Source organism: Echeneis naucrates, chromosome 9 (genome assembly GCF_900963305.1).
Source record: "Echeneis naucrates chromosome 9, fEcheNa1.1, whole genome shotgun sequence".
NCBI classification, from domain to species: Eukaryota; Metazoa; Chordata; class Actinopteri; order Carangiformes; family Echeneidae; genus Echeneis; species Echeneis naucrates.
In genome coordinates, this window is record NC_042519.1 from 15,953,218 (window position 1) to 15,974,315 (window position 21,098).

Consider the following 21,098-nt stretch of genomic DNA (forward strand, 5'->3'; position numbering starts at 1 on the left):
CTTAAACAGCAAACAACAAGGGGATCAATTAAATCTGGAGCATATTTTCTACAAGAAAGCTCTCACACCACAAACGACTGTACCCAGCAGTATTTATCACAGCTACACCAGACAAAATAACCAATCAAAGGTCCATGTTGAAATGGGCGCTATTGAATTTGGAAGCTGAGTGTTCCTTTGTTGTCTATCTGACTGTGTTTGAGTTAGCAGATATTTGTGATTGCATCACTCAGTCTAAAGGACTAAGGTGCAACAGGCCTCTCCCTAAAGCTTTGTTTGGGCGGCGTGATACGGGGGTGCTGTGTAACTTTGTTACATGGTGTGAGCTGAACGACCTGCAGCTCAGTGTGACAAAGACCAAAGAACTGGTTGTGGAAATGAGGAGGACTGTTTCCACCCAGGGGGTCAAAGTGGCCATCAGACTGTATAACTCCTCACTCTGAGTCAGTTGGTTTACTCTGGACTATCAGTAATGTGCAATAATCTATATTCAAATGTTGGTAAACTGTTGTTTTATTTGTCACTTTGTAGATACAGGAACAATTATACATTCATATTTGTGTTAAAATATATTTTATTTTAGTACTGATGATTATTATGATATATTTTAGACATTTATACTTTGCTACTTCATTTAAGACTTTTGAATGGGAGCATCTGTAACTGAAGGCAATTTACCCTCGGGGATCAATAAAGTATTTCTGATTCTGATTGGTTCTTTTATTGGAGTGTTTGCTTCTTCTGAGATTGTGAAAACAGAATGACTCGGTGGGTTTCTGACCTGTAAAATACGATGTGTGACTGCCGTTTGCTTGTCCTTTTTCCTCTTGATTTTTCAGGAAGAACCCAAGCAGTGGGCTTGTCAGCCAGAAGCAGTTTATCTGTTCAGTGGCCTGCTCAAGTCTCTCATCTGTTGTCGTTCACTTCTGCATTGAATTTCTTCATTTTGTCCACTTATGTATGCCTTACCACGCCATTACTGATTTTACTGGTTTAACATGTCACTAAGTGGATTTTTAAGGATTTGCATTTCTCCTCGTTCCTTGACAGTGATGGGCTTAGTTATTGTCAATAATACATCAATGTTTAACCATGCTGTTTTAAAGGTGTCTTTATTCTAAGGGTCGTTTAGGGGATCCCCTTTGAGGACAATTATAGCAGAAAAAAATATGAATGAACCTTGAACCTGACACAGGGTTGTTTGTGTCTATCAACACTGCACGATGGCACACTGGACCAATGTTGCTTAGAGTGGAAGCCTTACCTGTCACCTCCTCAGAAGAGTCATTTCAGGTCTGCAAAGTCACAGTAGGTAAGGTTGGAAACATTTAAGTTTTTCATTTCAGAATCAACTGAACGCTTTAATCCGGCTGACTGAAGCTTCTGAAAAGAGGGAAGATGCAAATGCACAATTTTGTAATGCAAAAGGGAAAGTTGCTTTGTAAAGAGAAGACTGACCTTAGTGCTGTACAGAAAGTATTGAGGTAGGCATATGTACTGAAGGTGTACTGTCCAAAAAAAAAACAAACAAACAAAAAAAAAAAAAACAAAAGGAGGAATTTCAAAGCAATTGACAACATCAAGAATTAGCTTAACAGAAAAGCCGGCTGAATTAAATGTTCTTTAATGTTGAAAACCACCTCTCACAATGAAATCAGAAAAAAATGACAGATTTTTAAATCACCTTTGCATTTACTTCATTTGCACTGACACCTTAGTGGCAGTTCAAATATAGTGTTTACTATATTTTCATTTTAAAAAATTATAAAACTTTATCTGGACGTATGTACACAAATACTGAAAGTATATACACAAATACATAGAAAACACTCAGGTCTGAGTCCCTTTCTCTTCAGGTGTGGGGAAAAGGGAGAGGCAAGTGCTAGCCCTGCTAGCTGTTGAAAATGGAGATAACACACATTGTCTTTCTCCCTCGCACGCACGCACGCACTCACTCACACAGACACACACACACACACACACACATACGCACACGCACAGACCTTGTGAGACATAAGTATCTCTAGCTTCAGGCCTGGTAATAGTCTACTCAGTCTCTACAACCTCTTGACATCTCAAAACTTTATCCAGGAGGTTTGACCAACGATGTTTAGATTTTTTATTTTCAGCAACATCTCCTTCAGGAGGTCAACACACCCAAGCCTGCTTTTCTTGTACTGGCCACTGGGATGCTCCACTATGTAAAAAGAGGGGTGGGGGTGGTGGTGAGTGCCTTGTTTGAAGGCACCTTGGCAGTTTTTGAGCTGGTCCTTGTATCAAAGCGCCACTCTTCCAATCACAAGGAAAAGGAATGGTGTGTGCGCAGAGTGTCTTGGCTGAATACGAGCAGGGCACTTCTGGTGATTTTAAAACTCCTTACTGTCCCTGAACAAGTCTATGCGCAAGGCCAGCTCTTTGAAAGAAGGACGGAAACTTGGGTCGTTGTCCCAGCATTCCTCCATGACCTCATGTATCTGAGAAACAGGATGGAGAAAAACAAACTGCTTTTACAAGGTTCTTATTTTGTGTTTACACGGTGTCACATCAAGAAAACCCAACTGGTAGTCACTTTTGTTGTTCGGTTAAGTTATACTAAAAACTTTCTCAATCAGAAGTTCTAGTTATTTAGTTTTGACGTAACTGCCAGTGATGGTGATTTTGCAGCCATTTTGCTTGCACTTGTTTCTTGAGAAAAAGTGAGAAATTCATGATGACAACATTTCAGTGCAATCACATTATATATGGATTCTACAGTAATTGGACTTAGGCAGCACAAAAGAGGATTCTTTTTTTGTTAAATCTAGAGATTGGAAAAAGTTGGGCAAAAATAATCAGATGTAAATCACTCCTGACAAACATCACAGTTACAAAGTGTTTACATTGATGTAAAACATTAGAGTTTGCTTCAGGCACTGATAAAAAGCAGGCCAGGTTCAGCAAAGTTCACCCCCAGTAGGCTGGCGCACACTGAACAATGCCTCAGGGTTTTTCCTCCATACAAAATTATGAGGCACTATCTCAGGCAAATTTCATGTCATGTCTAGTTCCTTAGAAAATAGTCTGCTAAATGAGCGTTTAAGTGTAATGTTAAGAGTGCAGAGATTTCTTGTAAAATAAGGGATTACTTCACAAGATGAGTTTGCGTCGAGGAGAAACATGAGTGCAGACAAAAAACGCAGAGAATTAATTACAAATGTATTACTCCTTTAAGCCATTACAGGACAAAAACGTCCACTTCCAAAATCTGTTATAGAAATATGACAGATTATTATTTTTCCCCCACATTTAAATCTTTTGATCAACTAAACATGACTCAAACGAATTATTTTCATAAGAAGCAGGAGTTAAAAATTCTGAAGTATGTTTTGTGTGTGTGAGACAGGTAATGAAGGAAAAAAGCCTCCTACCTCTGTGGGACAGCCCAGAGGCTGAGGCAGCCTGCTGCCTGATTTAAGGAGTTCAATGAGGTGATAGACGATCAACTGTCCCTGCTTGTCGTTCCCCATCATAGACATAAAAACCTGGGGAGGAGAGTGACAGGTTAAGACACACACCAAGACCATCGCAGTGAATAAAAATGTCTTACAATCTGAATACGTTAATGTACAGTAGATTGTGTGAACTTGTATCAACAACACAGATTTCTAATAGTCAATTTGTTCATTCTGCTGAAGGGGTTCCTACATATTTCTAAATCTGCCTATAAAGAAAGGAATCTCTATTTCAATTTTCAACTGCTTTTCTCTTGAGCTGTTGCTGTGTGGATGTTTACACATACTGCCAGATTTCTTATTTTAAATATTATATCTAACGTGAATGAATCTGAACAAGCAGTGAATGTACAAAGAAAATCTGTTATGACTTACGGCAGGAGGGCTACAATTCTTGTCACTTAGAGTAAAAAGCTCATAAAGCACCACTCCAAAGCTCCAGACGTCTGACGCCACAGAGAACTTGCTCTCGGTCAGTGACTCAGGAGCATACCTGTGAAACGAGGAAGTAACTAGTGAGTAACTGGTGAGCTAAATTTGAAAAGGTTAAATTAAAACCCCACAAAAAAGTTGATGTGCACAATTCCAAAAGCTGATAGTCCCTCTGTAAAAATTGCACTTAATAAAAGAGTATTCTGACCAGAATATGGGGCTCTCTCCTGGCTCTTTGACCATGTAGTACTCTTTGTCCTGAGGCAGAACTTTGGTGAGGCCAAAATCTCCAATCTTCACCCTCAGCTCACTCTCCACAAGGATATTTCTAGTTGCCAGGTCTCTGTGGATATACCGTTTACTTGACAGGTATTCCATACCCTGAGAAGACAGAACAAAAAACTAATCAAACATGTTTTGTTTGCCTAAGCAACTCCAAAGATCACGTCACAAACTTGGATAAGGGGCCGTACCTTGCAGATCTGGGAAGTGTAGTGCACAAGCTTCTTGTGGTCGATTCTTTCCTTATTTTTTATGAGGTAATCACGCAGACTTCCGTGAGGCAGATATTCCATGATGAGACGGAGATTTCTTCGCCCTGAAGGGAACCAAAAAATGGCAATCAATACTTCAATACATCTTGTTAGAGTTCTTTCTATCACTCGTGCTTCACTGAGACGTTTGAACAAATTGAAAGATACATTTATGGCTGGGCGATTTGGAGAAAATATCCAATTGCAACGTTTCTGACAATGTCTCTAATACTGCCCTTTTTCAATCAACAGATCAAACTGTCTCTGTGTTGGGTGACATCAAAACATACAAGCCGTCACCCACCAAATGGGTGTATACACAACTACAAGGGCCCCTTGTGATTGTAGAGCACGATTGTGCACGACTGCCTTACAAAAAGGGAATACATGTTTTTGCTGTGGTTACAACTCACTGCATACAGAATCTTCTACATTGCAGCCTTTTGTGATTTGCTAATGGCATTATCTGAAATTTCAGTTTCGATTAAAATTTGATGAATTGTTCAGCCCTAGGTTCATTAGCTGTGTGTTTTAAACTTTAAATATGTTTTTCTATTAGGATGTTTGGTTGGGCATTTATTAACACTTTACTTTAAGGTGTTACAATATAACATCTATATTTAATACAGCACTTATGGCACCTTTAGTAATAACATTGCTTTTAATTGCAGACATGTCAGATTCAAACAGTTAGCCAAAAGCTGTAATGTTGCGTCAAACTTTCAGGACTGCTGATGAGCTTCTGGAAGCCAATATTTGTTTTAGTTTGAAGCCCTTAAGCTTGAATATTCTTTTGACAAAAGCCCACAATAAAGCTTTCACTCAGACTATATTAGAGGGAGGCAACATGTACCTGCACTGTAGCAAACGCCTTTATACTTGACGATGTTCTCATGCTGCAGAGATTTCAGGATCTCAATCTCTCGCTCAAAGTCTCGTATGTGCTCTGCAGTGCTGTGTTGGAGTTTCTTCACAGCCACAACCTCTCCGGTGTTGTCCTGAAGTGGGTCATATCGACACATCTCCACGCTGCCAAAGTTTCCCTGAAACAGTAGACCAATTTCAGAAAGCTCTCTCACCAATAATACAAGTAATGCATGTATTAATCCCTGGAGTTTGATTCGGTTTCTCTACAGTTAAGAGGCAACGTTTAAGTTCTCCCATAATCATCTAACTTTTTTATAAAGCAAGAGTGAACAGATAAAATATCACATGTCAGACAAAAGGATAGTATTGAAGCAGAAGAGGACTAAGCCAAGTCGAAGGATAGCAGTTTCACCTTGCCCAACTGCTGTAAGAATATGAGGTGTCTCTCTTCAAACTGAGTTGGCTCCTGATTCTCAAAGCCTCCAGCGGACCAAGTAGAGCCCACAGTCCTATTTGGTAGGATGTCGCTGTCCACAATCAGCTCATAGTCTGGGAAAACAAAAAGACAAGGAGAGAGAGAAAGCGAGAGAAACAAAAAACACATTTAAATTTCAGAAATGATTGGGACAGTTCACGAAACCACTAAATCAACAATGCCACTTCTGTGTTTTTACCCTCAAGTCATTTTAATGTCTCTGTGCCTCTGATGTCCTGACGTTAGGATTAATTCTTACCACACAACCCTGTTACAAGATGGTGGATTCCTTTAACACAATTTCTGCTTCTTTCCATGTCACATTTCTGACATTAGCAGATGATCACCTGATAAAAAAAAGAGCCCTCTGTGTGTCCCTCATGATAAATGTGTGTGTGGGGTCAGAGGGTGTATCTGTGAGAACATTTGAGATTCCACGTAAGTGTGACCTTAATTCTCTGTTGTGACACCATCAGTCGCTTTTGGCTGGTCCAGGAGGAAAACACCCACCTGGTGTGAAGAGGCTATGGAGGTCACGGATGACAGCGCGAAATGTTGGCCTGAACGCGGGCTCATAGTCCATGCAGCTGGTAATCAGATTAGCCAGTTCAGTCCACTTTGGTGCAGGAAGTTGGTGGTGGTCCTCGTAGAACAGGGTTTTCTGTGAGACATTTCATATGCGGTCTTTGTATGTGCAGATTCTGCATATAATATCTTCATCTTCATACAATAAACATGTTGCATGTCTCTCTGAATTTGAAATGAAACACTTTTGGATTTTTTAGAAAAGTAAACTGACAAGAGTAGGAGGAAAGATGCAAACCAAGTCATACTATGGCACATTCACACATTCACAAAGTATGTGTCCACCCAGAACTGACAAAACTACAACCTGCTACTGGCTAGAAACAAAGCAAAACAAACAAAGTTTTGCAGATCCTTTTAATACTGGTGACCTGCTTCTATGATGTTTAGAGTCATGGAACTGATGGAAATATAATACAAATTCAGGAAACTGCACTGGCAATGACATGCCATTGATTTGAAACTATGTTGTCAAATACTGAGAAAATGCATTGAAGACAGGGATATACACATTACATACTTTTGCTCACATCTTGAAGCCTTACCTTAGAATTGTCCAGTGTTGCTAAGGGCTTTTCCCCACCACTGCAAATCTCCCATAATGTGGTGCCAAAGCCCCACTTATCTGCAGCCAGGCTCAGGTTGGCAGGGTCCTGAATGCACTCAGGGGGGACCCATGGGATCCTCTCAATAAGGACTGAACACAAAGAAATTTTCCGCACTGCTGTTAGTAAAATTTCACATTTCCAATTATAGCATTAACCTCTTTAGACAAAATGTTAACTGGCTCAGTTAGTTTAATGCAGTAATTTAATGAACGTAAGAATGTACTATTTTACATCCAGCAATACTTATGAATTCTTTCCCATTAAACAAAGCTCATTTTCTTTAGTTTAACAGCAGAGTCTTCGCATTGGTTTGTCTGTTTTTCTGAGACAAATCACCACACTAAGTAGAAATCCAATGTAATGTATATTTGAATTATCATTTCACTGCAATCACAACCTTGCTTAATAGCTTCCTAATGCTCACTGTTGATTAAAGCAGTCTATAACACTGAAGGCAGAAAACAGGTAAACTCACTATCTTTGGGAAGGACAGTGATGCTGATGCCCGGATCACTCAGTTTGATAAACGGGGGGTTCCCCACTCTCCGGTCCTCCTCTCGGATCAGAAGAACATTTTTAGCACACACATTCCCATGGACAAGATGCTTTTCTTCCTGCAAATACAGAAAAGGAGAGAGTCACTCAGAGAGAACAATAACTTGCTACGTTTGTGTGTGGTGGGGTAAACAAATAAATAAATATCATCCTTAGTACTTTGTGAACATCCATTCGGACACTGCATTCATTGCTCATACCATATAGTTCATGGCCCAGGCCAGCTGCTTCGCCACCTCAAGCTTCCATAAGATGTTTATCGACTCCTTGTTCTTCTTCAGGTAGGTGTCCAGTGAGCCGAACTTCACATACTCCTGCACCATAATGTCTGAAAGAAATTTGAAATTTTTTGTCCATATTTGAAGTAAAAAAAACAAAAACACAATTTAGGGTTTGGTGATCACAACCCAGGTTTTAAATATATTAATTTAATGTCAGCAACATAATATTATGACCCTAATGATCCAACTTGCAAATGGCATTAACCTAAGGAACTTATAAGGGGATCAGGAAGTATGGTTCAATCTTAATAAGCATCGATAGATGATACTTTTAAATTATCAAGTTGGTAATTTGATGTCAAAAAAATAAAGTGAAATTGTGGCACATTATTTTCTAAAAATGGACTTAAAAAAAAAAAACATTGCTAAAGTGCAATTATTAAATATAAGATTAAATATTAAATAGTCTATTTCTGAGTCCTCTACCATAGCTTTTAAGTTAAAAAAACAAAACAAACAAACAAAAAAACTGTACAAAAGTTGAACAACAACATTATGCAATGGAAATGTTGCATTACATTCAGTACATTGTGGGTCTAGTACAGATAACACTGATAGCAGCAGCAGTATGTTTCAGTAATTCATAAAATTCACATTGGGATAAGTGAAAATAATAACACTGTAATGTTTCAGACCTGAGAAATATAGACATGTGCGTGAGAGAGTGAAAGGTGAGTGAGTTTCTGAGGCGGGCTTTAGTAATCCTTCTTAGAACTGTCCACCATACCAAAGGTCAAAGAGACCAGTCAAGATTATAGCAGAGCATGGTACAGTCTTGATATAACTAAACCAGGCTTAGATGAAAAAAGCTCATCAAGTTTCTAAACTTAAAAGGACATTTGAAGACACACTTTGTGGATCTCTCTATAGCAGACTTACGCTCTTCTCCACAGACACACACCCCATAGTTAAGGATCAGATGTTTATGGGACAACTGGCTCATCATGCTGGCAGCTTCAAAGAAAGACTGCAAAACAAGACAGAGATATAAAACCACATTATCTGAAATGGCAGAAAAAAGAATCAGGTGAATGCTCTTGCGATTCACCTGATTCTGAATTCCTGAGAATTTAACCCATCTCAACTCTTTCTTGTCCTACATAAGCCCAAATGCAGATGTCTTCATTTACTTTGCTTACACCATGGACTTTGAATGCATTTATTTAATTTTACTTAAGAAGTTGTATAAACACTGTCAATATATGAAAGTGGCACAGTTTCAACATTTCAAGCATTCACCACACTTTAAAAGCTCCAAATAGTCCAAAATCCTCTGACTAATGCACAAGTAGCCCCTGGGTTAGACATAGGCCTGTCTACTGCTGTTAAAAGACCTCAAGAACTCTTCCAACATGATGTAGCATGATGAATATGCTGCAGTCTTTTATCTTTAATATCATATTAAATTTAGAATTTTTACCTATAAAACTGAGACCAGTTTAGAATATTTCAGAATATTTCCAGCTTTAAAGCCACGTACCTCAGAGTAATTTCTGTGGGTCTGGTCTAGCACTTTCATGACGACTTCTGTTTTGTGCACAAGTCCATAGTCACTAAGTTCCTTGCGGACCCCTTTGAAGATCTTTGTAAAAGTCCCTTGACCAAGACTCTCCATCTGACAGGAAGAACATTATTGTGGGTTTCACTCATGAATACTCCTCATCTTTAACAGGAGATTCTCTTGAGGGTAAATACCGACAGCGTAGGGTGATATCGTTTTGGCTCATATATTGTGACATACATGAGGAAATAAAAACAAGTATAGTCCTGAAAATGTAAACTGATCTTACTAATTCCAGATCTTCTTTCCTAATCTTGTGAAACACCATTTGACAGATGTTGTGTCGATGTAGTGATGGAGATAGAGGCACTTCTGAGCCCTTGTTGCTTCTGCACACGAGCAGGCAGGACTTTTCTGAAGGTGCAAAGAAAAGAAAATAATCTTGTGTTAAACCAGTTGCAGTTTACTGAAAAACAAAACAAAAACATAAAAACCAACAAAAACCTTGACAAAGAAACTTGGGAAGTCAAAGTGTGGGTCACAGATGGAATATGTGAAATGTTGAGGCTGCATTTCCTCAACCAGCTGTGCTGTTAAAATTCATAGCTAAGTCCAGTTTACTTACCAAAAAAAAGACACAATTCAGCCACCCTGTTAGTTTGTGTTTAGTTTGCATCAAAGTATGAAAAATACTTTCTCTATGTGCAAGTCTACTAATCTCACCTAAAACAGAGCATTAGGGTTAGATAAATAAGAAACACACAACAAATCCAGGTTCAGTTAGTTTTACCTTTGGCTTTAGGTGGACAGCACTTGCTGAACTGGAAAATGACACTGTCAGAGCGCACAGTTTCTTTTTCGTAGCAGCTGAGTAGCTCCTGCAGGCTACTGAAGTTTCTTTTGGCTCCGCTCAGGTTGAACTCCCTGCTGGCAGACCTGGTTATCTGGCAGTGCTTGTATTCTATAGTGTCATACACCTGGGGACAAAGAAGTGGAAATGGTTGTTATTCAAGTTCGCAAAAGTGAATCATCAGTAATTCAACAATACCAAAACTCTTAGCGGGAAACTGAAGCCAGTTCAACAATTAACAACCACGGAGAACGAAGCAAGAATTTAATGCACTTATTGTACAGCCTATATCATGCAATGCTGCATGGAAACTGCTTGACCAAATGTTTCTGTACTGCAGGGCATTTAGAGCTGAAAGTTGGCACAGAATCATTTTCAGGTCCTTCAGAGACCCAAAAACACTGGGTCGAAGAAACGAAAATGAAAAAAAAAACAAAAACCCAAACAAACAAAGAAAAAGTTCATCTATGTAGCAACACTGATGGAGGCTTGTCCTTCAAATTGTAATTTTTTGAATCAGTCAGTTAGACAAAATGGCAGAGGAAGATGAATTGGTCTCTGTGTAACAACATTGACTAAACCTACACCATCTGAATATCTTCCTCTTTCATGCGAATTATCAGTGCTTATCATTCCATTACAGCACCCAGCAAGATATTAAACATTATTTCTACAGGGATTCTCAGAGCTGATCTCACATGGTGTTTCTCAGGTGTTCTCTCAGGTGTTAATAAGACTGAATGAATGTGTTGTTGGGCAACAAAAAAAAAAACAAACAAACAAAAACCAGAAAAAACCCAGAATAAAACTAGAGCCAAAGTTCCCCTTTCGAAGAAACCATGACTAACAAAGCTATATGTCAAGCATGAAGAGAGGAAAAAAAAAACAAACAAACAAAAAACCACCACTTCCAGTTATTGCTCTGTTGCTGAACACTGCCCATACTTTGCCACTGTTCTCGGCATCACAATGTGATGAGTTCACATTGTTCTTCAATTAAAAAAAGTGGGTACTACTGCTGATTTGACTATAGATAGCATGAACAAACCTTGTAAATGAAAAGGAAGCAAATTTGCTAAATATTTTTTTAATTGGGCATTGCTGGAATTCACTAAATCTATTTCACTGTATGATTTTAATTCAGCATTTTATTTTCCATCTTCTTATGAGTTCTGAATGAAATTCAGTTAAATCAGTTAGATTTAACTGTAATTATTAGTTTTGTAGTTTTCAAGTTACGTGCCTGTTTATGTTGCCTCTTTCATACTTGTGTTTTTATTGTAAAGCACTTAAGAGCTACAATATTTGCAACAAAGGTGCAATACAATTAAAGTTTGTCATTTTATTGTTATTATTGGGAAATGTAGTTGCTACCATGGGACAGAGTTACCTACCTTAACAGGGAAAGTCAGAAAGTACTTGTTGAAGTCTTTGGGACTACATCTCAAAATATACAGGCCCTGCTTGTTTCCACACTTCTGAAGCCGGTTGATGGCAAACTCTGATCTGGAAAAAAAAAAGAAGCAGCGCACAGTAGTTGCAGCAGGGAAATACAATTTTACTTGCTTGTAAAATCTTGGCCACTATTTTGCCATATCGGTACACTCATCAAGCACATTTTGTTTTTAATGCGGTATGACTGTTGGTGCCAGATAGACTAATTTGATTTTTTTTTTTTTTGGCTGATCTGGGAATTTTTACATGCTGAAGTTACTACAGTTTCCTCAGAATTGTGTGAAATACCTAAAATCATCAGTAAGTAATAATGAACAGAGAAATATTGAGAATGGTCAAAAGAGAATAGCCAGATTAGTTGGAGTGGGCTCTACACAACTATGATAAACAGGATGCAAAGCACATCAAACCTTGAGAGGTGAGAGGCTACGGCAGCACGAGACCATAAGACTCTCAGCCAAGAACAGAAATCTGAGCACAAGCATGTCAACACTGGCCAATTTTAGACTCAAAAAATGTAATCTAGTCTGATGAATCTGGATTTCTGCTGAGGCAGCAGATGGTAGAGTCAACAGCACTGATCCATGAACCCATACTTCCCAGTGTCAATAGTCCAGGCTGCTGGTGGTGATGTAATTGTATGGGTAAAATTTTCGTGGCCCATTAATATTAATCAATCATGGTTTGAATGCTGTAGCCCTTCTGAGTATTGCTGCTGATGACATCCATCCATGTTCATGAAACCAGTCTGACATGACCAAGACTCATGTCAAACTGGTTCCATGAACACAATAATTATCATTATGATGGTTGTTAGCCTGCTCTGCTTGAGATCATTTCTGTTGTGATTTGGCACTTCTATTTTGTGTGTGTAGCGAACATTTGTGGTAAATTGGATGGCTGTTGCTGCTGGAAAGTTTAAATTAGGCAATGTGATTACAAGTCTGATGAGTCACCTATTATCTTTCATGCTTGGGAGCAGGAGCAGAGGCACCAAAGACTGGTATAACATTGCAAGTTTAGGATTACACTTAAATATAAACAAAGCTCCATTATTCTTCACTTACGAAATTGGGCCATGGCAATGAGAAGAGATGGCCTCCACAAGCCTTGGAGGGGCCACTTCTTTACAAAGGTAGTGATGTGCATCTGTGGTCAGCCGATAGTAGCCATCAATGAGGGACACAAAAGAGAGCGCTTCAGATGGGCTGGGGAACTCCAGCTCCTGAAATGTGTGAGAAACCACAACAGAGCTTATCAACAGGAGCCAGACATGGCACAAACCAGAAAAACCCTGCATCCAAAATGGTTATATTTTTTTCTGTATTCACTCTACATTAAAAACAATGTAGGAAAATTGAATGTGTTTGCAGTGGGGAAAAAAGCAGTTGGAGAAAAGTCTAAAAACTGAAATTACCAGATTTTTGCCATCTTGCTTGTTGATGGTGACCACTCGACACTCTGCAGCACCTTCCTTGCTGGCCTGTTTGATGCTGATGTCAGTAACATCAGGGAAGTCACACAGAGTCTGCAACGCCTGATCAAGCAGCAGAACAAAAGTGCGTATCTGAATATTACTATCAATAATGAATAGTTGATATGGTTAATGCTTCCACTTTTATAACATTAATGTTGTTGTAATCCCATTAAATCATTGAAAAAAAAAAAATCAATCATATGTTGTTTATTCTTAAACACTGATTAATTTCAGAGTCTTCAGGTTTCTTTTGGGGGCAACTAGAACAAACCTGGTCTGAATCTTTAATTTTCTCTCGACACCATTGGATGCCACAGTCTGCTGCCACCAGGATGATGACCTGCCCATTGCACGAGTCTTTGACCTGGAAGGTCTCTGTGTAGAAGGCTTTCTCCAGGGTCTCCATACTTATGAGGTACTTAAGCTTGAGGTCACGCGCTGTGGTCCGACACTGACTGAACTGCTGGATGAAGCGCTTGAAGCGGAACCGGATTCGCTTACGGGTCAAGAAGTTGCAGTCCTGGATCTGAGCTCTCACGTCCTTTGGCAAGAACAACTTGTAGCTGGAAGAGATTCAATAAGACAGATGTCTCAAATACATTACAAATATCACATTATACACACTCTTTTCAGATACAAAAAAGTTGTAAAAGGTTCTAAGAGGTGGCATTGAATTTGAAGCATAATAGCTATTTCCAGGCTACTAAAAAAAAAAAAAAATCTTTTTTTTTTTTTTTTTTTAAAAAAAAAAATTTTTTTTTTTTTTTTTTTTTTGCTGTTTTAGTTGACTAAAAGGTTTTATTAAAAAAAAAAACAACAACAACAACAACAACAACAACAACAAAACATTGTCTTGCCATTTTTGTATTTGTCTCTACTATATTTGAGAGTACTTAACACACCTGGGTCTAAAGCTGTCACTGTGTCCCACTTGTACCTTATTGTGTGGTAGATGTCCAAAGGTGACATCTGTCTTTCCTTGGCTATTCTTGTCATGTCAAGCACAGCCATACCGAGGCACTCTTCCTGAGTCTCATGGGAGTTTGGGATTTTCACCAAGCCATTGACAAAGTCATTTCTCCACTGCACACACACAAGAGGGAAACACAGCAGCTGTTAGGACTGTTAGGCTGAATCTGATAGCCCTTCATGCAAACAACTGCCTTCAGATTTGTCAGTGGTCTGTTGTGTTATCTTTTCATTCATGTATGTAGAGGTTGTGTACAACCTTGTGCTCATGCATGAAGTCTGAGTCCTGCACATGTTTGCATCAGTCCAGCAGTTTCAGGCTTTGTTCTCTAAGGCTATTTGAACAATGGTGTGAATCAAAATGTAAAAAAAAAGAAAAAAAAAGGTTGACATCTAAATAAACAGGCTACTAAAATAAATTAAATAATCTGTGTTATTTGAACACTATATTTATATATTTATCAACTAATTCTGGACCTCACTTTTCCCTTGTCCATTGTCTGAATCTTAAAATGAGAAACAGTTGAAGGTTATTTTCTTGTCTACACTGTCCATCAGTGCTGTTTGCCCCAGTGGTGGATTCTATCAACACTACATGACAAAAAAGCCTTAATTTAAAAAATATGCCCCTAATTGGTGTCCTCGGAGCAATTAAGGAATTGGATAATTTTTTTTTTTTTTTTTAACCCTGGATAAAAGCCAGCTGGTGGGTGCACTGAGACACTTCCACTTGCAAGTCATAACAGCCATCTCTTATCACAAACACAGAAGCTCATCTCAAGATTAGACTGTGAGAATAAAACATCCTTCACTAGGCAAACACAACATCTGTAAAAAGGGAATGTAAGGTGAACGTGAGCATGTTTAATGACAAAATGGCAGCAAATACAGAATCGGCTAGACCCTGAAATGACCCCCACAGCTGTGCTTTTCCCTTTTAGGCTTTGCCCATGCTACCAGGGCAGATTTCCACAGACATAATTCCACATAATCTTTTAGTTCACACTGAGGTTGGGGCCAGTCATATTATGGTCTTAAATTACCTGGATTCATCTGTAGCATAAAACTCAATTCAAATGCACTGCAGTTTACACAAAGCATTTCTCCACCCAGGGTAGGTAGGTTTAAGATGATTCATCTGACTCTATAGTGTTTTATTCCACCTGTCCTTCTGAGACATTTCACTGTCCATGCGAGGGGTGGGAAGAGAAAAAAAACAAAAAACAAAAAAAAACTATACCAATTGCAGCTTTGCTTTCCTCAACTCCAACACAAAATCAGAGGGAATGTGCCATAGTCTTCATCCTGAGTTTTGTGTCCAAACCATGAAACCAAGCTTTCTGTTTTCAGACTTTAATTGGGTAGTAGTGCTGTAAAGTAATGTGATATCCATGGCTAGATTATCCTGCTGGGGTACGAGAAAAGATGCAGAATACTGTAGTCTGTACAAACTCCCATGTGGATGTATGTCAACCCTAATAATAAATATGGATAATAACGCTATGCAATGTGAAATCTGTGATGATGACACAGTTTGTACAAGATATAGTGTATAAGTCTGGGGATTATCTATGTTTTTCTGATAGGCAAAGGTGAAGTATAAAGCTGACGAAGAACTGCTGACTACTTAACATTCATTATGCCATAATCTCAACGGCTGTCCAGAACGTGCTAAAATAAATAATAATAATAATAATAATAATAATGAATAATGCATATTGTTGCACTGGGTGGCATCCTTCTACATTATTATGACGATTTAATTCGCGATAGTGCCAAATATATGATCACAAAATACAGCTGAAAACAGCACACAAAAATTCCCTTTTTATCCCCTTTTGAGTGATGTTTGTTTAAAACTATGGTGCCCACCTGTTTTAAGAATATAATTTGTTATCGACATCAGATATTAATAGTAACTAACTTAACTATTGGCACACCAATATTTGCCTTACCAGCCCAACAGTTTACTTGCCAGTCTTGCCAAGAGTTTCAGCAATCGGATTAGCAAGGGAAAAGGTTATGATATGTCTGAGCACATGTACTTCTAATGGGCTAAATAGATGGAAGACTATTAATTTAGCATGCCAACCTCAGTAGAAATGAGGAAGAACAAACAGTTGGAACTTTTGATGCTGAACTTGCAAGAATTCCTTTAAAGCTGTTGATGCTGATTTTGGTGAAGAGTATATATATGTTACGGGCTCTTCTTATGGATTCAGTAGGAAACACTAGGGGAAATTGTACAGTACTGGGAAATAGATACACATTATTTGTCTGGTCTTTTCCTTTGTTGACACAAACAACAATAAAACCATTTAAAGCATTGCTGGCCCATGTTTTGACAGAAGGCCCCACCACACGACGAAGCCTGAAGGCTAGCTAACAATGCAGGGCTGTTTTCATGACCCTTATCATATTTTCCTAACGTACTAGGTATTCCTCCCAAAAATTTGAATGTGATCATATTCCAAAACAGAATATTTGGGAGTTTGCCAAGTATTAAGGGTCTAGAAGAGTCTCCCCTATGTCAGTAATCAAGCCTTACTGGCCTCCTGAGAGCACCTCTTTAATACTCTGTGGCAGAGTCAATTGTTTTAGACACAGACAGGAACTTAAACAGTGAACAATGACATTTTGGGACAAAGGTGCTGCCCTGATGCTTCTATGACCTTTCAATCTCTCAGCTCCAAAAGCTCTGAAAAGAAGACAGCAAAAAGATGCATGTTTTCTGCATCCCCAAAAAGGGACTTTAGCACACAAGTTGTGAAATTTTCTAGTTCCTTGTCAAGTTTTGTGGCTTGTTACTTCTCAATCTTTAGTATCCCTGACTGCATTTCTTTTTTAATGAAATTTAAAGATGTGACCTAACTAGCAGGTTAAACTGATATCACTGCATCTATCAAGGATGTGAACTAATCATTTTCTGATGTCTTATCTAGAATAGCAGGCTGCAAGGAAACATTTGAATAAATAATTACAGAATGCTCTGTTTTGTTTTTTTTTAAATCTTTCCTGTATATTAAGCATTACACACATACAATGCGGAGGGTAATTATATGGTGAGGTAATTACCTGAGAGAAAAGGTATGACATTACAAAGTCATCGAGGACAGGAGTTTCTGACCCCTTGGTGATACCATATCGATATGCCCGGGATGCCCCACCACTGAACCAGCCAGGGAAGTAGTACCTGTGGTAGATAGTGATCAGGAAAATGCACCAAGTCACAATGACATCTGAAATTTAAAGTGGAAAAGATGTTAAAGGTAGAATACAAGGGAAAATAATCCTACCTTATTCTGAAAAACACATCTTCTGAAGCTGATTTGTCGAGCTGGAAGGTGTGGTTTGGTGAAAACCACATGCAATCCCGCTCTCGAAAGAGACCAAAAAGGCTGCAGTACAGAGGTGATATATCTAAAGCATACAAAAAATAGAAATCCAGATTATCTTTCATAAACTCGATTATGCTACATTTTTGTACAAAAGTCCCCCCAGAAACTGTTTGTCCGCACTGAGTGTTTTTATTTGTGTAAATTAAATGAATGAATGAATAAATGTGTCGGAAATATGTTAATTCAACCCACTGCACAGCACATACTGAATTAGATAATGATTCGGGACACATTTGAAAACTATTTGTTTAAACACAGGTGAAAAAAAGATCAATAAAGATTGTCAGCTATGTTTGGTTTATCAAACAACACATAATGTGCAATTCCAACAACATGCAGGCTAGTCTTGCAAGGCCCTCCCCTGACTTTATGGCCTGGCTCTATGTATAAATTGCATCATACATTTATTCACACAAACTTGCAATATAAGATATAATTAAATAAAAACAATAGAAAAAGCACCAAGCAAAGCAATGCAACAATATTTTTTAACATCCTTAAACAGGCTAAAAAAGTTAGACCATAAAGAGAGCACAGTGCTGATTGAACAAGCCAATGATTTTTTTGGTGATAGATTTCGCTGTGGCTTCTTGTTAACCTTATCTTGGGACCTATGCCCTGAGTTACAGCAACACACAGGAATGGGGGTGCTTTATACAGGCTTGGAAAGCTTGAGTACTCACTGCACGCCTTGGCTGCATCTATACACAGCTCTTCAGCCACATAGTCCCCAGGGGGGTAGCTTATCAAACTGCAGTCAGCTGGTCCTTGGCCGCTGTGGTAGAAATGAAGCCTTAGTACGGTAGTGGCCGGTCTTGTGTCTGGAGATTCCTGATGGGCATTTCCATTTTGGTGCACCGCAGGGCATGTGTCTGTCACAGTGTCCATCGCTGGCAGGGAGGCCCTCAACAACAAGCAGCCTTCCATAAATTAAATAAAATGTCAGCGCAAAAAAATTACAGCTTTGTTTTCTGAGTGTGATGAATTTAGCATCATAATCACGGAAACATGGGCAACTGTTATCAAAATTCAGGTATTACATAAAGCTGCAGTACAGAGGGACCATTGTCTGGAAATATGTTATAAAATCTGCAAATCTAATTCAAAAATAGGCAGCTTGCTGTGAGAGTTATCAAACAGTCAGTAGTTTCATTGCAAGTAGGGTATTGAGATTGCTGCATCGCATTTTGAGATACCACCTTAGTGTTAACCACGTTTCAAATTTCCTTCTTTTTCTCCTTCTTAATTTCTTTCATTTACACGCACAGGAGTGGAGATACAGCACAAATCTTAATATCAAATTTTGCAGTATGCAGAAGCAAAGCAGAATACTTAAAACCTCTCACTCAATGTGCTGTTATTCAGGCAATTCACACTGCAGTTCCCTAAAATACAAACTTTTATTAAGCCAAGAGCTGAATTAAATATATCTTATTTCTCTCACAACGATAAGATAACATACATAAACTGTGTTTCCATCCTCAATTTTTATATATCTTATCAACAGCTTATCACATCAATTCTAATGATTACTAAAACTTCCCAACGTGTTTTTTTCAGTGTTGAGCTGTAAACATGGACTTATGTTTATGTAAATAGAATAAATATCTTGCTTTAAAAAAATTATTTTTACATGATGATTCATTTGTGACACAACATACATTTGTGCAATTAGCAAAATCTAATTGGTGACCAAAAAGAAGAAGTGAAAAATTCAAAACATTGTATGACTTCATGTCTGCTTGTGCAAGCCCTTACTGAAAAATTAAGTATTTGATAGTTGTTAAATTAGTTAGGTACCAGTGAAAAAAGTACTCTGAAATAGAAGAGGTTTGTGTGTGTGATACAGCCAAAGCAAAAATATATGTTTGAGGGAGTAGGTATAATCACTACCAAAGAATCTCTCTAAATATTGACAGCACGTTTGTTATAAAATATCCACCTTTAATTTAAGTTGTAAACACATTTAGACACAAAAGGGGCTAAGCGATTATTTCAGGTTTGATTACTTTTTAATCAATCAGTACCATCTGTAAATAGTCAGACTATATTGACTGACATTAAAATTCAGAGCCAGTTGGATTTGCAAAGAAAGATCAAGTTCACAAAGCTATTACACTGAAAGAACAAAATAATAATAAATAAATAAAATAATACAACAAACCCTTACAACTAATGAACTGAAAATACCAAGTAAAGTGTTTACTTACTTTGTAAAATAAGATGGATTAATTGATAATCATGGCTGCAGTAAGTTTTATGTCAACCTATTATTCTTTTGAGATGTAGGGAAATCCAGTCCAAGCATGCAAGATGGCCCCAGAGCAAAGAAACAGGGCACTGGAGCCTCCAGCATGCAGCCTTGATGCCATAACATTTCCAACAAGGATTTACACTCAGTGTAGGAATGAAGCTCAAAAGTATCAATATCTGTGACTCCCAGGAACATCACACAGATACACAACTGTATAGAAGAAATCTTCACATGACCTACTTCAGTTTTCTAACTGAGTGGACAATCTGAACAAGAATACCAAAAGTGAGAGTAAACAAAGCCATATCTTCCTGACGGTTCGTTGTTTTGAAGCGCTGACCCAAAGTTTGCTGTGTCGATGCCCAAACGCCCAAATCAAGAGTTAAATACAAACAAATATTGCCAACTTGGATGGACAACAAACGGATCCAGGCCAGGATCTTGCCTGCCACCATTAGCTGTAGCTTCAATAGATTAAGTCAACGTTAGCAGCCACACACCCACCAATTTATGATCACTCAAGCTGTTACAAAAAAAAGAAAAGAAAAAAAAAAAAGCCAAATGTATTCAAGCAACTTCGCTAACTGACCACATGAGTTCACGTGATAAGGTGTTGAAAAAGTAAAACTGACAGAATGGTAGATGAATTATTCGGGAATGTGAAGACTTACTTCAGTAGATGAGCCAGACGTCCGGCTAGCTAACTAGCTAGCTTGCCGCTCGCTTTCTAGGCCAGGACGAGCGAGAGTTTGACAGCTACAGCCGGACACTGCAGCTCAGCCCTTTGAGCCCTGCACGGAGAGACAGCGGTGAATTTACTGCACGGGAAGCCCACCTGTGCATGCTGACAGCTGGCTACCTGCTACGTGAGCTACCTTTGGTCAGCCTGACGTTTCCCATCTCTGCGGAGCAACTTCAGCCGTCTCTTATCTTGTCAATCTTGCAACTTAAGCTAGCGCTACACCTTAAACCGCGCCGTGCTCGGCTACGAGAGAAGAAATGATTGCGATTACACGGGATTTATCCGACAGGCGACCATGTTCTTGGAGCCAGAGCATGCGGCCACAGCTGCGACGACGGTTACATTGTTGACACCTCGTCAAAGGAATCGGATAAGCTTTTGCTAGCTAGCTGGCCAGCGGCAGGTAGAGAGGAGCCTCTACCATCAGAGCCACGCTGCCTTCAGGTGCCGTCGGAAACGCCGCTGCTGTACACACAGAAAAGCGTTTTGCACGAGTATAAACATAACAACTATCAGGAGACGGTTGATCTTTTTTTTTTTTTTTTTTAAAGCTACAATTACTAATGCATTTCTGTTTATAATGCAGTTTAGTGAACCCTGAGCCACTTGTTACCGACCACACAAG

At 38.7% G+C, this 21,098-nt stretch overlaps 1 protein-coding gene across 1 annotated transcript; it reads right to left on the reverse strand.

Annotated features, from left to right (window-relative positions):
* Positions 1 to 2,337: 2,337 nt before the first annotated feature.
* On the reverse strand, positions 2,338 to 20,898 carry jak2b (Janus kinase 2b). Its single transcript, XM_029510222.1, has 25 exons — positions 20,607 to 20,898; positions 20,403 to 20,522; positions 18,161 to 18,397; positions 17,376 to 17,499; positions 17,155 to 17,272; positions 14,048 to 14,193; positions 13,382 to 13,673; positions 13,051 to 13,170; positions 12,701 to 12,858; positions 11,573 to 11,684; positions 10,119 to 10,305; positions 9,618 to 9,742; positions 9,308 to 9,442; positions 8,707 to 8,794; positions 7,747 to 7,874; positions 7,467 to 7,605; positions 6,929 to 7,080; positions 6,309 to 6,459; positions 5,736 to 5,872; positions 5,310 to 5,499; positions 4,397 to 4,521; positions 4,132 to 4,304; positions 3,867 to 3,984; positions 3,408 to 3,521; positions 2,338 to 2,474 (listed from the first exon to the last, which is right to left on the reverse strand). The coding sequence occupies exons 3-25, from the start codon at positions 18,363 to 18,365 to the stop codon at positions 2,367 to 2,369; spliced, it is 3,345 nt and encodes a 1,114-aa protein (XP_029366082.1). The 5' UTR covers positions 18,366 to 18,397; positions 20,403 to 20,522; positions 20,607 to 20,898; the 3' UTR covers positions 2,338 to 2,366.
* Between the last annotated feature and the right edge of the window lie 200 nt (positions 20,899 to 21,098).

Excerpts from the sequence above, each read along its gene's own strand:
- jak2b (XM_029510222.1), bottom strand. The coding sequence starts at position 18,365 with ATGGACACTGTGACAGACACATGCCCTGCGGTGCACCAAAATGGAAAT. Across the intron at positions 17,500-18,160 it reads AGATGCAGCCAAGGCGTGCA|ATATATCACCTCTGTACTGC; the intron begins GTGAGTACTCAA and ends TGTATGCTTTAG. Across the intron at positions 7,081-7,466 it reads CACTGTCCTTCCCAAAGATA|TCCTTATTGAGAGGATCCCA; the intron begins GTGAGTTTACCT and ends CTTTGTGTTCAG.